The following is an 18,307-nucleotide window of genomic DNA, read 5'->3' on the forward strand; positions in this document are numbered from 1 at the left end:
ACATTATAAATTAAAATAATATAAGTTTCCATATACATTTTATTAGATTATTTGTTTGTTGCGAGAAACCGGAAAGTAACAAAAAAAACTTACCTCATTTTAATATTAGTATGATTTTATTACTGTAAAAAAAATAAACTAACGGACTCTAACGTTATTAAATAAACCTATGTTTCAAATTTTAGATTCAGGTATATTATAATATAAGTTATATTATATATAAAACAAAGTAATTCTTTTACGATACATGAACTTTGTTCCGATACGCCTCGGAGAGACTTTAGTTGTATTTTCGGCCTCTCCTTAAGGCAATGTTAAAGTTTCCTTTTGTCGTGGTGCCTCTGAATCGTGTTTTTCGTTTGGCGATTGTAATTTATAATACTGAATACTAAGGGACTATTAACATAAACGGCTTCCTCGTGAATTCTGTATAATCTGGAAGCTTCGCAGTCCTAAATGGTACTTCTGAAAATTATTTATGTTATTCCGTTTTTTTTTTTCGTTTTCTCATCTTTTTTATAGCGGCTCAAAGACTTTGTTGTCTGTAAAAGTACTTCATTATATTTTAAATTATGTATTTTGTAGTTTAGGCCTCCAGCCCTAGAACGTGTTGTTTGCACGTTCAAATCGGTAGTACCACGGAGTTTTCATGTGATTATGTATTTCATCTCATATTCGGTGATGAAGGAAAACATCAGTTTCAAGTCAAGAAAAAAGGTGTGTGTGTGGAATGAAATTCTACCACTTGACCATTACTAAACGACATTGAAGCAGTGTCGTGGAATAATCTCTAAATATCTCCTCAAGAGGAGCGGTCCTTTCCTAGCAGTAGGACATTTACAGGATTAACTGAATTCATTATGAAATTTAAGGAAAACGATTCAGTGCTAGAATGACTACTCTATTCAAATGTAATTAAATATTATCTACATACCTACTAAAATTTCGCATTTGACAAATTGTAAATACAAATTAAGACTTAAGTTTTTTTAGACGTGTTTACTCGAATTATTGGAATTTTTACCCATTGACTAAGATGTGCCCCATCTATTGGAACTACATACTATAATCTATTATAATTTTCAAGCTTTCATTTAACCTAACCTGTGTCATCAAAATCTTTGTGTCAAGTTTTCCAATTGAATTTTAAACTAAGTTACACCCAACCGATTAAACTGTCATTTTTCCACACTTTTTTTATTAATTTATAAACTGCCTACGTTTTAATTAATTTTAATTTGTTTTCATACACGTATTAAAGAAATGATTGTCTCTAAAAAGTTTGCATTTTAATTAATTTAATTAAAATCTAATTTTAGCTCGAGTATAACATATGTTACATAAAATTAAGTCAAATAAATTTATATTATGAACATTAACATAAAAGTTATTAAATAAAATAGTTATCTCATAATAATAAGAGTTGTCAAAGAAAAGTATACTTTATTGAATTTTTATCGAGAGGGTGTCTGTTTACTTATTTTTAACTGGCCACAAAGTCCCACTGTAATGGACCGGTTCGATCGGGTTTTTCTGAATCACCGACAACAATTTTTTGTTTATTTTCTATATCATTATTCGCCACGATACATTTTGTAGTTCGAATTATACCACAATATTGTGCAATTGTTAGGAACGCATCACGACGTTCTTCATAACCAACTACGAATATTTAGTCGTAAATCTCTAGGTATTTACGTAATTTTTATAAATATCTATGATCCGCTGGTATTGCCAGATTACATAACTAATGTTGTGCATGATTACGATTGTCAAACTGAATATATTAAACATTTAAATATCATAACATCACTCAATATCAAAACAAAATTAAGCAGTAACTATTTGGTATATATGGAATATCATATGAATATTTTATCCGATAATTAATTACATAATACATATATTTTTTTATAGAATAGGAAGGCGGACGAGCATATGGGCCACCTGATGGTAAGAGGTCACCAACGCCCATAGGCATTGGCATTGTAAGAAATGTTAACCATCGCTTACATCACCAATGCGCCACCAACCTTGGGACCTAAGATGTTATGTCCCTTGTGCCTGTAATTACACTGGCTCACTCACCCTTCAAACCGGAACACAACAATACCAAGTACTGCTGTTTTGCGGTAGAATATCTGATGAGTGGGTGGTACCTACCCAGACGAGCTTGCACAAAGCTCTACCACCAGTAGATCTTTATGGAATTAATCTCTACCTTTATGGAATTACTTATAATTTAAATCTAACTAAATATAATTTATTATTTATTTAAAATTATTGTAATAATAGTTGAAGAATTAAAATGATATTTGAAATTCTTCTAAATTAAATTTATTTTACAGGGCTGAACATAGAGGCGGGGTTTATGTCTCCGATGTCTCCGCCGGAGATGAAGCCAGACACGGCGATGCTGGACGGGATGCGGGACGATGCCACCTCCCCGCCCGCAATGAGAAATTATCCCCCGAACCATCCTCTTAGCGGTTCCAAGCACCTTTGTTCGATTTGCGGTGACAGAGCATCGGGAAAACATTATGGAGTGTACAGGTATACAAACAATGTTTACTTTAGCACTATAATTACTAGCAGAGCTACGTACCATATCTAGACAATAGATAGATATATACAAGACAATCATGTCAGTTAAATGTAATACTTATTAATACAATTACCAAGCTACCGTCAGTTGGGATGAAGATTGGTCGAAAACGACAGGAAACTCGGCAGTTATTCTTTCAGACTAATTTCACTACTTTATTTATTTGTTAAATATTAACAAGTAAATTTGATAACATGTGTTGAAATCTTAATTAGACGCAATTATTATAATTACTTCATTTTTTACTTCTGGTTGCTCAGAAGCAAAGATAAAAAATAAAGTTCGTCCTTTTGCCAATTTAATCTATTTGAGATCACACAAGCAAAAAATCTTTTGAAAAAATGTAGCATTCATGTCGCTGAATGGTATTTCATATAATATTTATTTGATGAAAATATATCGATGTCAAATATTTTAGAGGATAATAAATGATAAGAGGCGGCAACGGCGCGTCTCGGAAACTCAATTTTATTAAAGCTCTACATGCACCGTGGCTGTAATAGTATTACTTTTATAAGTATAAATATACACAGTCCTGTCTAGACTTCTAGACAGCAGTTATGTACGAAAATATAATGAAGGTATATATATATTGCTGTAGACAGGTTGCTACTAGGTACAGCGCTGTCGGTGTCTTGTGGATGAATAATTTTATCGTACAAAATTGAATAATTCTCGCGTGTTACAATTCTTCAAACAATTTAGTACAGCTGCGAACGCGTGGGAGGCGGCTTGTGTTCTGCATTATTCCACCTTTGTACAATCTCAACTTATGTATTATTGAAACAATTTACAATTCTATCGATCGTCGGCCGTCTGTAATGTCATGCGAGAGACATTTTATTTTCACCTTGAGAATACTTTAAGTTGAAAATCATTCAGTCGGAGGCAGGTAAATGGATTATGGGTAGCCGACATAAATTGATTTTGCAATACCCGTATTTCCATAATTTTGCCTTAATATTCTTTTGTTGTTCACGTACTCGGTCACGTGTTACGTAAATATTCAACGGCGAAATTGATATTTAATTATACATTTATGAAAAAAAAACTAACTGTACAGGAAACTGACACAGGGGTAAAAAGACATATACATATAGATACATAAGTTATAAGAATTGCTTCGTAAGTTGCATTCATTATAAAGAAACGATGTTATACTCTATCGATCTGCAAACGTAATTTAGTGTTTCGTGCGTCCCGCTCGCAGCGCCGAGACCTGGACATGGGTAGAGCCGGCCTTATATGTAACATTTTTTAAGTGTTCCTTAAATATCTGGACCGAAACTGGTTTCCGAATGCCTCTGTCTCTTCGTTTTGGATTCTTGATCAAAGGGGTTTTCACTTTTAAAAGTTTTTTTTGAGTGTATTATTGGACTTTGTTATATTAAATAACATAATTCCTTCTTAACGTGTTAAGCAAAAAATCGGAATTATTGCAAAAACGACATTGGTTTTAGGGCACAGACCAGCTGATTCATGTGAAAGTGGTATTTTTCTCTAAATATGGCCGCGACGTACTTTCGAAATTTACACGCAACGCAATAATTACACATGTCGTCAGATAAAAATGCCCAAGAACGAAAACAATGGTTTCTTAATATATTATTGATATATCTATGAAAAAAAAAATATTTTTTTTACACAATTATCAATTTGGTTTTATTTTATTATTTTACATAAACTTTGGCCAACAATATTCAAAAAGTTTTTTATCAATTATATATACTTATATGCATGTAAAGGTAACACACAATACGTTAAATTAACAAAATAAAGTTTGAAAATAATATTCGCAGCATATGGCGATAGCCTTTGATATGTTTATCACTTTTGATAAAGGTATTTGATTGCTTTGACTTTCACTCGTGACTTCGTATATTTTCTTTATATCACGTCGCCTATTATCTTTATTTAGCGCATATGAGTATTATCGTTATAGCTTATGTATAATGGTCGCGAAATAAAGCCGGATACGGATTAACGTTGACAGTGGACGCATGCCTTTAAGGTGATTCGTGTCATCCTCTCAGAATAATGACGTTATTAATGATTCGAGTAGAGGGAATTGCCTAAGTGCGCACTTTCTTGCTTGTTGCGACTCGCTCGCTCGTGATTACTCAGGATGGAGGACAAATATCAATCCCATATTGCTTAACTCGTCGATTAATTTTGTTTCACTATCGCAAGAAAGAAGTTTGAACGTATTAACATCAGATGGCCTATCTTTTCGCCAGTAGTCAAAAAAAAACAGAAATATGTGTACATATGTATTATATAGATTGTTTTTACAATTACGTTATTGAGTCGAAATAACGTATTTTTTCTAACATCATATTCTAATGATTAAAAATGCAAATTCACGTGATTAAAAATCGTTTTATTTTAAAAGATAGTTAAAAATTTTTTTCCTCATTAGTGTCGTCTATACTAGTCACAGGCTGGTACTTTACATTCGCGATATTTCTTTATGTATAATTTGATGTGATAATTAATGGTTTCATTCACCTGTTTCTCGAAATGAGGACATAAAATTGTTTTTTGTTCGACATCATTAGATCATTAGACGGTTGTAAGTTGATTTATCTCTCTAAAATATTCAGCGCTATTTGTGAAACATTTGTTTGTATTGACGCAATTTATATAGTATTTGATTAGAATGAACCCATAATTTTATGTTTTAATATAATTTAAAATGTGATAAATCTTAAATATTATTCAGTACAAGAGCAATCATGCTTGTCCCGCTAATAAACCTTCTCCGAAACGCGCTACATATAATTTAGTATAGTATAAGTTTTGTCTATTTATTTAGTACATTTATGCATTAAAAAGTCTTATATATATAAATATTTGGGACTAGATTGTAAGAACTAAATTGTTTAGGTATATTAATGATTAACTTTTGTGCATGTTTCTCAAATTTCTGTTGATTTTTCATGGTTCCGCTACATCTGTGTTGCAATGTTAAATACATTGGAATAAAAAAAAAATTATACCTAAATATAATATACATTAGTTATCGTTATATATGTTACTAACCAATCGTGAAAAATGTCTGTGGGAATCGCTATTGAAATCGTTATTGATGTCCGAATGTGTGAAAATTTTCACGAGCGGCAATTTTCTTTTTTTTTAATATCCCGATTAAATATAATGTTGGTAGACAGACAACCGATCCTAAAGAGGCGATAAATTTGAAACAAATCGTTATAATAAAAATTAATAGGCTTCATATCGTTTAATTTTATAAGTAAACGAATACTTTGCTTGCTTGCTCTTGTTAGATTTCAAGAGATTTGATATTAGGTACGGATTGAATAAGATTTACATAGATATTAATTTATAAAACTATTGAAATTAATAATAATTTATATGGCTTCTTACTGTTTGAAAGTCACCATTTATACGTTATTTTGTGTAAAAAAATATATTATTTAATCAACGTTCTAAAACGAATTAAATATAAAATATTTATTATTATTATTATTGAAATAGGCCACAGATTGTATTGTTAACAACACCGAAATTGTGTGTATAATCTCTACTCAATCACAATGGATTTGGGCGCGTCCGACCCATAATAACAGGGTGAAAATTTCTATTAATGACATAAACAAACTTAATTGTTAAGTTTATGTCATTAGTGCAGATTCAAAATTATAGGAAAACGGATAAGCAGCAACGATTGCGTTCCGATTCGATTACGATAAAGTGACGATTTGTTAGTGGAATTAGATACCAGGTTCCAAAAACGATGATCAATATAAAAGGAATTAAAATATGATATGAATTCTAAAGTTTAACATCTGAATTAGCCTATGTTTCGTTTACAGTTGCGAAGGATGCAAAGGTTTCTTCAAACGTACCGTGCGGAAGGATCTCACATATGCCTGTCGCGAGGAGAGGAATTGTATCATCGACAAGCGTCAGAGGAATCGTTGCCAGTACTGTCGTTATCAGAAATGCCTCGCGTGTGGTATGAAGAGAGAGGCCGTGCAAGAGGAGAGGCAGCGAGCGGCCAGAGGAGCTGAGGATGCACATCCTAGTAGCTCAGTACAAGTAATTCAAGTATTTATTGGTTTTTTTTTACTATTTCCTTTTATAATAGAAATTAAGTCTTACAAAAACAAACGTTCCACTATAATTTTATAAGGTTAAAATATGATTTTGTAATTTAGATAAAAATATGATCGCGTCATGCTTTGACTTGACTTTTGTATGTTTGTCGAAAACGTCTAATCTTTATCTTCTTAAAGTTATATTATTTAATCAATCATTGGTTATTGAATCATTTTTGCTAAGCTATTACAATTAATGAAATGTATTTTTATTAGGATTTTTACAGAAGATCGCAGGTTCAAATCCTGTCGAACACTATTGATTTTTTATGAGCTTAATTTGTCTCCCATGATCCATCTCATGCTCGGTAGTGAAGGAAACATCTACATCATTGCTAGAGAAACTGAATTAGGGGGAAGGATGGCATTCAGCCATATGTGAATCCTCTAACTCATACTGGATTCGCGTGGTGAAATGGGTCCCAAACCTCTTTGAGAGGAGATGGCTTTTTTACTTCATTACTATACGTATATAACAGGTAGAGGTCATACTTGCAGGCAAATAAATGCTAAATAGTCAATAAAAATGTCTCAGGTAATTAACTACAATGACTGCACTAAAAATAACGTGGGCAGTGACGCGCTCAGATTTCCTTGTTTATTGCTTGGCTATCAAAGTAATTCCCTCGTAACAAGAACCTTAATTGACGATGACGTTGAGATATATTTATTTTAAGTCTTAACTTTATGCCTATTTTTATATATTAACTCCGTGAAAATTTCAAACTGTCCAAAAATTCCAGGTACTAGCGTTATTTTTAAAGATTAATCCTCGCGGCTACTTAATTTATAATAGACTATACTAATAATATAAATACGAAAGTAACTCTTGTTTGCCTGTTACGCTTTCAAGGCTAAACCACTGAACCGATTTTGATAAAATTGGTATGAAGCAAGCTTGAACCCCAAGGACGGACGTAATTTTTACCTAATACTCTTCCCTCTCCCCGTTACACTAAGGCTAAGCCGCGGGCGAATACTAGTATGCTTTTATATAGTTTTCGATAATATTATTTCCGTATATTAAAATAAATGAATTTATGTAACATTAGGCTTTAAATATTAATAGTATTTTAAGTGTAACTATAATAAAGATATGAGTTTTAGTATCAGAATTATTCTTTCACCTAAATGACCGTAAAAACGTATTTCGATGTTATGAATATTTTATATTATATTACAAACTCCCTTCGAGGAAATCTACGAAATAACTAAATTCGACATTTGTTAGACCAGCTGCCGTTTCCGGAACGGTTGCAAAATCGTGTTGTTGCTGAATTTATCAGTTTTTTTTTTTTAACTAAAATTTAGTGCGTAATTTTGTATTATCACGTGTTAATCTATCCGTCTAACGAATGTATAATGGAAGTGTGGTTTTTCAAGGTAAACTTTTTTTTAAACTTAATACTATTATAGAAACCATGATCCATTATCATATTGTTTTCTCATAGTATGTCTCACTTGTTTAAAATATTTCAGTCAAACTCGTCTTAAAAGATAAATCTTGTATATCTTGTGTTAATATAATATTTTTTGTCATAACTTCAATGTTTGTAATTTAAATATTTGTCTGAATATACTAAATACATATTATAAAACTAAGTCCCTCCGCCTCGTCAATCTGTCTGAACGCGAGAAACTCTAAAACTACTAAACCGTTTATCATACGGTTTACATCGATCGACATAGTAATTCATTAGGAGGGGTTCGGTGTAGAATTATTTTAAGGTTTTGTTTAAATTGTATGGAATATGAAGATTATTGTTGAAGATGTCGAAAAAAACCAAAGCGACTGTTAGATTTGAAGGCGTGTACCACGTATGTCAATAGTTATATTATGTATTACGATATAATAGTTTTATTTAAACCCTTATTTTACGCGGGCGGGCCGGGTAGTAAGTAGATTATATAACATGCTGAGACCTATGCCAATACGTAACAGACGTGAAACCGCGCGGGTGAACTAGTATAATAATGTTATCTATAAAATCGATTCAAATATCAATATCATTGTACCATTTTTCACTGAATGCAATATTGTATTTTCATATTGTGTTTTGCTTGTTTTTATATTTTCAAATAAACTCTTTAATTCGACTTTACAATATACACTATGACGTATTTAAGTGCTAAACTAATTTTGGTTACACAGTTACAAGTTTGTTTATTTAAAATGAACACACGGTCGTTGAAGTTGAATGGATCAATAACGGACACAATTATAAACCGTGTCGATATATATGTACTGTGTGTATATGTCTGTAGCGGTTTATTGTGATTTATATTTGTGTGAGTGTGGGTTATTAAACGTCTATAATAAATGTAACCATTACAAAAATATTTTATATGTGTAGTAGTCATAAGTCACTGTATAGCAATCGATGACATTACCCGCGAACGATCTAGAACGTCAGGGAAAACCTAAATAACTGTTACATAATGTTTATTTCCAATGTGCGTTAATTATATAGTAAAATAAATTAATTACCGGAATAATATTAGCAGCATCTATAAAAGGCGTGATGGTATCTAAAAATAGATGTTCATCATCGTTCCATTCATTATCGAATTATTCTTCTATCTTTTCATATTGAAATATTTCTTTTCTTATTATGAAAGGCAAAGTTTGTTTGTATGTAAACGTCAAAATGTCAAAGTAATATTGGTATTCATCGATTTTTTTATATTCGATCTTATGGGAAGGTTAGGCTTAATTAGTAATGTGATAAGCCCATTGAGATTATTGCCAATACTAGGTAAGCGAATCAATACAGAAAACTTAATACTGGTGGAATATACTAGTGGTAGGGCTTTGTGCAAGCTCGTCTGGGTAGGTAACACCCACTCATCAGATATTCTACCGCAAAACAGCAATACTTGATATTGTTGTGTTCCGGTTTGAAGGGTGAGTGAGCCAGTGTAATTACAGGCACAAGGGACATAAAATCTTAGTTCCCAAGGTTGGTGACGCATTGGCTATAAGCGATGGTTGATATTTCTTACAGTGCCAATGTCTAAGGGCGTTTGGTGACCACTTACCATCAGGTGGCCCATATGCTCGTCCACCTTCCTATTCTATAAAAATAAAAATAAAAAACTTAAATAATATCGGGTAGTTTGCGCATTAAGTTAATTGAATTAATTTTGAAATGAGACAAAAAAAAAACAAACGATTTTTTATGATTTAATTTAATGACGATCTGAGTGGATAGAACATGTTGATATTAACCGAAGACCGCGTGTTTTTATACAGGACGATAAATTATCGTGAGGAAACCTACACGCGTCGAAAGAATATGATCTGCGTCACGCTCAACCGAAACGCTAAATTTTTTCTCTAAACAAGAAAGGAAATCTCTGCCCACCCGTGGGATCAATTAGTTACCGCAACTTATACTAGCAATAGATATTACAATAAAGCTATGTTTGATTTGTTCTTTTCACAATTTTACTTGACTTTAAACAAAACAAATGATAATTTCTTAAGTAGGTGTGGGATACATAAACACTTTGATACTTAGGTATGACATTGCTAGTTCGTTAGTCACAAGGTTGTAGGTATAATTTATTCTGTGGCCTCGGCCAAGGTCTACGTCCTTCAAAGTATAAAGGATAGATTACTTTGTACTAGTATAATTAATATATTTTCGTTATGTCGCCATAATTTCTATCGAAAATACTACATAGGTATAATAAAAACTCATATCGAAAATAAATTTAACGGTTCTCACGATATTATATGTTCATTCTTTGCGTTTGATTTTCAGCCGTTACAATAAATTACTATTAGATAAAAATAGCCTTCATTTACTTATTTTTAGATGAATAGTCGTCGTATCAACATATACATAAGTTGTTGTGTCGTTTCCGCACTTAAAAATTCTATCGTTGCCAAGTAATTAACCGCCTACTATACTTGTTTTCAGGAAACATTTAATTACCGACTTGTGTGTCTGTACCGCGGTGCGATTAAAGAATGATAAATTATTCAAAATTTAGGACCTGGTTTTTATGGTTTTTCATGTGTTTAAATATCGGTAGAGTTTACGTGCACGGAGCAACTATAATTATATAATACTTTAGATCGGTTTTGATCGACTTAATGAATTAGGATTTGCAAAATTACGGTGCCTTTTCATTGTGCCTCAAAACTGCCTTAATAACGTAGTTTTAAATTTGGAACCTTTATAAAAACTAAATCCTGATCTTGCATAATTATATAAAATATATAATTTGTATAATTAAAATATCGATTATAATGTTGAAACTATAAGCCGTGTTGATAAGCTGAGCTATAGCTCAGCTTATCAACATCACTTAGGCTTCTTCAAATCCTGATAAATACTACTAATTGTCAATGCAATCAGCTGATGCTAAAGTACCAGCAGTCTGCATAATATTAGTAATGTAATTATGGGATCTCTTCTTTTATTTCATCATTGTGTGAATCATACTTAAGTGGCAGTAGGTCAATTTAGAAATCTAGAGATTTTTGTCTGATTCCTTCAGTGACAGTGTCTTTTCAAGCGTTCCGCAAGGGTCTTAGCTCGGTCCCCAACTTTTTAACATATTTTATAATGATATTTCATTAATTCTGACAAACTCACGTCCATTTTTAATTGATGAATTTAAGAATTTTGATGATATTAAAGAAAACCCGTTATTCTTTGGAAGAACTAAATTCGTCCAAAATGATACCTAAGTACTTCATTTACATAGGTGGTGTGGGAGAAATAGGATACCTCAATGTTAAAAATCTTACTGTTGTAGTTGTCAAACTAAAAAAAATGTAATATAGAAATACAGTATAAGAAATACTTTTTATATAAAGGCAGTTTATATGTTTTACTTATTAAATACTCGAAAGCTCCGTTATCTAATAATGATGTGAAGGCATAGGTATGGCGTAATTGTAAAAACTTCGAAATAAAAAACTATTATTGTTACTGCTGCAATGTGTGGAATTCCCATAATTATATCCATATGCAGATTATGTGTCATTTGACGTATAGTAGCGATATGACTTCAACCTACCATTACTATACTGATCGATTAAAATGTTCATTTCTTTTTTTAAATTCGAGTTATATTATCAGAATTTAGTTACTAAGATATGTTAAAATAATCCTGCAAAATTACCATGAAAATGTAATTTAGCGATATTTTTGATAATCTTGGTCACTATTCTCCATTCAATTGAAGAATTATAAAATAGAAACCCGGCATTAGTAGTAAAAGCCTGTGAATGTCCCACTGCTGGGCTTAGGCTTCCTCTTCCTTTTTGAGAAGAAGGTATAGAGCTTATTCCACCACGCTGCTCCAATGCGGGTTGGTGGAATACACATGTGGTAGAATTTCAGTGAAATTAGACATATGCAGGTTTTCTCACGACGTTTTCCTACACCGTATAGTACGAAATGAATTATAATCACAAATTAAGCATATGAAAATTCAGTGGTGCTTGCCCGGGTTTGAACTCACGATCATCTGTTAAGATTCACGCGTTCTTACCACTGGGCCATCTCGACTATTAACCCGACAATTAACCCAAAAAAAAGTCAATTATTATTTACATTACGTAAATTAAAAAATATTATATGCTACGCCATAAATGAATAACATTTTTAACTGTCACCAATCTTAATTATACTTTCGTCGTTTGTTAAATTAGTCTTTTTTATCGTTTTTGTTCAATTTAAAAGGATTTTTTTTATTCACGTTCTGTTATTGTAATGCGTTTAATGATTGCATATTAAGTACAGTATCATTTGTTTAAGTATTTATATTAGTTACAATTTGATGTTTTTTGTTAACTTTTTTGAAAGCTATAAATAAACTCTCAAAAATGTTAAATTTTATACGTATAGATATACTTTTAGAAGTGATGGATTTATATATAAATTAGTCAATAGTCTATGGATGTTTATTTACTTGAAATCATATACTATAGAATTTCGTACGTAATTCTAACGAACTTTTGCGTAACTTTGTATTAAAATTTTGTTATTTAATTGGTTGTAAAGAGTAACTACTGAGTTTTTTGACTTTTGTTCTCCATCCACATCTCGAATCTTTGGTAGCTTTATATTTAATATAAACTTGCAAAATGACGAATAAAAGTGCTCCTTATTGATTACACTTTTCAGGAGCTATCGATCGAACGACTGTTGGAGATGGAGTCCCTGGTGGCTGACCCGTCTGAGGAATTCCAGTTCCTTCGTGTTGGACCCGACAGCAACGTTCCGCCGCGCTACCGTGCGCCGGTATCCAGTCTTTGTCAAATAGGTAGGAATTAATTTATAGTATAACTGTTACTCTGAAATCATGAACGTTTCATCCCCTGGAACTTACACTATAAGTGTTTTTAAAATATATATATTAATTTACATATAATAAATTTTAAATAGTCAGCGTCTTTTCACGACAATCGTGCCGTTATACACCATCCAGAAAAATAATGAAAATATGTATTTTAAACTTGTTTATGCCTTTGTGAACTTCTTACTCCCTCACTCCCTACCCGCTCTATAGAGATAGAAATAAATCACTAAATAAGTATGTTATGTATAAATTCTGTTGCATTTCCTATTACTTAAATATAATATATATTTATGTTTTATATAGTCAAGCGATTTCTTTATAAAAAAAGTTCTAATGTTCATAAAAATATATTATTAAAAGTACATGCGTAAATATCCCTAAGTCACATCAAATAAGGCCTAATTTATGTTATCCAATGCGGACAAAATATGTCTGATTGTTCAAAACATTCCACAATGTTGAAATTCGACTTTTTTTTAATTCGTTTCTTTCGATAAAAATAAAACAAGAAAGTCTTGATTCAAATTCAATAACAAAATACCAATATGAACATTTTATAGTCATTTACATAAGTAAAATAATATGCATAATTATTAACAGGTTTTAAACGTCAAATTATTTTGCACGCGCTTAACAACTCCGTAATATCTATATAGCTATGTTTATATACATAAAATAGATATATAAAAACATTGATGTTTTTAGTAAATACAGAATGGCTTGTTAATGTCTGGACTGGACAAAGACTTAAGGATAATCTTGGGAATTCACTCGGCAACGGTGCTCCAATGTAATGGCAAAGTCTTCATACATTAGCATTTCAGTTGTTTTATGGATGTCATACTAAAGTCATTTTATCAATGCATAAATTTACTACAATTGACATACATTCAATTGCAATCAGCCGTAATATTAAACACGTGTGGCTTTGTCCGCGAGTTCCAACGCGTGTCCAGTACCTAGTAATATCTGTCCTGATTGCTTACCTTAGAGCCATACCTGATATATGGACCCAGGACCAACGAGACAGTTCTATTGGCTAGCTCTCTATACATTCTATGATGAAGGTCACCAGCGAGTTTAAGTTAATGTAAATAATAAGTACCACAATAATAAAAATCAAACAAAATCAAGGTTATATATATACCCCTTGAAATTGTTTTTGACATTTTCTACCCTTGCTACCGGTCGCCTAGTGCGATCGCTCCTCTCGCTCTACCCCAGGGCCGGCGCTGAAGGCCATCATTGCTATTCAACTAAAGTCATTAACTACAAATCCGGAGCTAAACTTCAAATATAAACACTTCTAGAATATAATAATATTAAATCACGTATTCATTTAAAAGATAAAAATACATTTTACATTTTAATTACTTATCAGAAATTTATATTACGTTTAAACTGTATAATTTATTAAGTATAAAAAGTTTTAAATACTTTGTTGGTAACACTTTATCTAGGAATGAAGCAAAATTGATAAAATATTATAGAAACATTTTAGTTTAATTAATAATATATCGGGATATATTTTTTGTCTATAAAAACGTTAATATGTTGATTAGATTTGAATATACAGACATTATCTATTGATATACTAGACATTCTAGAAACATTATAATCATGTATAAATTATGTCTTTTTTAACTTACTAGCTACCCGGCTTATTTAAGGGCAAACATACAAAGAAAAACATCTTGTTTATTTACAACTCATCAAGTTTCATCGCAATCTTATGAACATTCAAATATTCATTTTTATGTATTAAAAATATCATACCAGTTATAACGTCGGTTTCAAATATTGCTTGAAATCAATTAATATTGAAGGTTATTTAAATATTCGATTAAGTATTGTTAATAACTTTTAATTAAAAATTTCAGGTAACAAACAGATCGCTGCGCTTGTTGTGTGGGCGCGCGACATCCCGCATTTCAGCCACTTGGAGCTGGACGACCAGGTGCTGCTCATCAAGGGCTCCTGGAACGAGTTGCTGTTGTTCGCTATAGCCTGGCGCTCAATGGAGGTTGATAATAATATAGCCGTATTCTGGGATATTAAGTCTAATATATGTTAACCAATTTGGAATAATAGGTTCCAATTTTAAATAAAAAACATACGATAGCGACCATAATAGCCTATTTTAGTTTTTCCTTCGTATTTTTTGACCTGTGAAAGTTAGATCAAGAAAATTTAAATAGCTTTTTTATTTTACTTTAGGCTTACTTTTTTTGCTGTATAACTTGCTCCAAGAAAACCAGTTTTTCGCGTCCCATTTTGATGCAAAATGTTATACTAATGTATAGCTTTATATCTACATATATAAATTATAATATTCATTAAGGGTATCCCAAACGATCGACCGATAATTGTTCTCAAATACATTAAAGTGACGGAAACAAATAGAAATAAATACAAGAGCTATTGTAATAATGGTTTTCATTATTAAACAAATTGAATCACCGTAATAGAAAGTAAAGTAAAGACTCCGCAAAATAAATATATCCTTCCCGGGACAAGATATTCGTTTCCGTAATAAAGTATGTAGTTATATATAAAAAATAATAAATTTCTACAATCAGTAAATGCAATTTCATTATCAAATATAAAAATGTATTATATTATGTAATGTAATGTTTCGCAGTACTTGGAGGACGATCGGGAGAACGTAGACGGCACCCGGAGCGCCGTGCCGCCACAGCTCATGTGCCTTATGCCGGGTAACCTCATTTATACTGAACTAATATTATAAATGCCAAAGTGAATTAGTTTACAAAACACAAGACCTCCCTCACCACACGTGGGTAAAGACGCCGGTGGAAACTACTTTGTAAATAAGACGACGGAACCAAAGTGCTAAATACATTTGAGCCAAAAAAACTTTAAACTTATCATCATCAAGATTTCAATATGAAATAATTAAATAACTGGTGTTACAATGTTCTTGGTAATAAGACAACTCGCAAGCAGTTCATGCGTTTATTTTACAATATGTACGCGAATGTACTCGTACTAATAAATAAGTTACACGTAACCGTGAATGACAGTTCTTTAGTCGCAGTTACAAGAATAAAAGTATTGCGATTAATTTGACATTGACATCCGTTCAACGTCGATACGACTCGCAGGCATGACGCTGCACCGCAACTCCGCGCTGCAGGCGGGCGTGGGGCAGATCTTCGACCGCGTGCTGTCCGAGCTGTCGATGAAGATGCGCGCGCTGCGCATGGACCAGGCCGAGTACGTCGCGCTCAAGGCCATCGTGCTGCTCAACCCCGGTACGTGGCCAGCTTCGAGCCAAGTCCCTTTGGTGGCGAGACCCCGACCACCACGAAATAAAAGCATTATCTGAGAAAGTTATCGTCGGGCAGACGCACCAAGTCTGGCAATACTTTTTTGTTGTGTTCACTAAACGGAATAATGTATTATAGGATAATTTAAACTGTAATCTATGAATACTACAGAACACATACTTGCATTTATTAAGTTTATTTTATTAAAGTAAAAATGATGCAAAGTTGTTCACTTTTTTATTTTTATAGAAACGTTATTACTTTTCATCTTATTAATAGTTAATATTAATAGATTTAACGATGAACGATTTCATTTTCTAGATATAAAGGGACTAAAGAATCGACAAGACGTCGAAGTCCTCAGAGAAAAGGTATGTACGAGTGAGATGTGATTGACAAGTTAGTAAGTAGTATGTGATGTAATAAAATAATTTAAATAAAACTGAGCAGATGTTCTCCTGCTTGGACGAGTACTGCAGACGAGCGCACAGCTCGGAGGAGGGCCGCTTCGCGTCGCTGCTGCTGCGTCTGCCCGCCCTGCGATCCATCTCCCTCAAGAGTTTCGAGCACCTGTTCTATTTCCACCTCATCGCAGAGAATACCATCGGCAACTTCATACGAGAAGCGCTCCGCAACCACGCGCCGCCCATTGACACCAACTCTATCATGTAAGAGTATGATCTTGTAAACTGTTTCACGGGGCCGCAGACCGAGAGCGAATCGAGTGTTTCAGGTGTCGTCTCTACCTGCGATTAGCTCAGTTCCGTCCAGTGTCGCCAACGCATTATTTAAACCCTCCTAAAAATGGACTCAATTTTTTAAGCTGAAATCTTGTAAACATTAGACATCGTTTTTTTTAAAAAAAATCTTTGCTTAAAATAATGTTTAACCTTTATAATTTCCCTTAATATTCTCATAATTAAAAAAAGTTGGCAACACTGGCTTTCGTCCTCTAACGCTCGTGTTTCTTAGATAATATGGAGACGATCTGTGATGGTCCTGACTTGCGTAGATCTAATTAAATTGATTACATTTAGTCGTTAAGGAAAAATAAATAAATTGTCGTTTGTAACTTGACATACAATATAATTATGTTTTTATCAAAGTAAAGTAAGGCTATGCCAGACCGTCAGAGCATCACGGTAGCATGCGCAAGCGATTCCGTGGCGATCCTCGTTAAGACGAAAAAGGTATCGCTAATTTTTCGGAATACCCATTCCGATGTTCGGGGCGGAATCGCCGCCTTGGACCCCGGCGAGCCCGACACATCCCCTCACGGTTCCCGTGGGGAACAAAAATAACTAATCTCTATTGGTTATCAAAGAACACTTTTTATTGTTATTTTTAAATTTGTACAAACATAACCACAAGAAACGTTCAAAGTGTTCAGAAAATCGTGACCTGAAGTAATAAATACTAAGATATTGTGCCTACGTTATGTAAACGAGCTCTAGATAGTCCCGTCTATACAACAGACATTCATTAATGTTTAATAAAATTTACGATTTTTTTACGTTATACAATGACAAAAATAATTATTAAATTGAATTGAAATTACGTTATTGACGACTTTAAGTAATAATTGTAGTATCTATTGCTAGGCAATGTTATTAACCAAAGTTAGGTTTTATCAGATCTACAAAAAAAAAAAACAAAACAGTATTCTCGATCGAAAACATTTATAATAATGTATCAAAAGTCCGTTAAATAAATTATTCGTTAACAAGTAATATCAATAAATTGGATATATTTAAAAAAAAATCGATTTGCTAATTACAATTTATCATTCCATCTTATATAGAGAACATCTCATTTGATTTCTTACTTATTACAAATTATTGTTAGGGTATATTACTTGAAATTTAATGTTAGCATAATTATTAACATGCTTTCTCTTTTTGAATGTCATTCTATAAATGTTCTTTTAAAAGTAGGTTTCATTTTTATACTAAGAGTTGCTTTTTAAAATA

General features: G+C 32.4%; 1 protein-coding gene across 7 annotated transcripts in view; it reads left to right on the plus strand.

The window, feature by feature from the left end:
• LOC126781069 (protein ultraspiracle homolog) overlaps window positions 1-18,307 on the plus strand; it is a 38,201-nt gene that overhangs the window by 18,053 nt on the left and 1,841 nt on the right. For 6 of the 7 annotated variants that reach the window (XM_050505852.1, XM_050505853.1, XM_050505847.1 and 3 more), the window contains 8 exons: window positions 2,349-2,553; window positions 6,442-6,676; window positions 12,873-13,011; window positions 14,928-15,070; window positions 15,689-15,764; window positions 16,173-16,322; window positions 16,659-16,708; window positions 16,788-17,005. In XM_050505852.1, coding sequence (XP_050361809.1) covers window positions 2,349-2,553; window positions 6,442-6,676; window positions 12,873-13,011; window positions 14,928-15,070; window positions 15,689-15,764; window positions 16,173-16,322; window positions 16,659-16,708; window positions 16,788-17,005 — 1,216 coding nt within the window. The remainder of the gene's footprint in view (window positions 1-2,348; window positions 2,554-6,441; window positions 6,677-12,872; window positions 13,012-14,927; window positions 15,071-15,688; window positions 15,765-16,172; window positions 16,323-16,658; window positions 16,709-16,787; window positions 17,006-18,307) is intronic. The other variant, XM_050505851.1, reaches the window with a different exon arrangement.

The sequence above is a fragment of the Nymphalis io genome, chromosome 3, assembly GCF_905147045.1.
Source record: "Nymphalis io chromosome 3, ilAglIoxx1.1, whole genome shotgun sequence".
Lineage (NCBI taxonomy): Eukaryota > Metazoa > Arthropoda > Insecta > Lepidoptera > Nymphalidae > Nymphalis > Nymphalis io.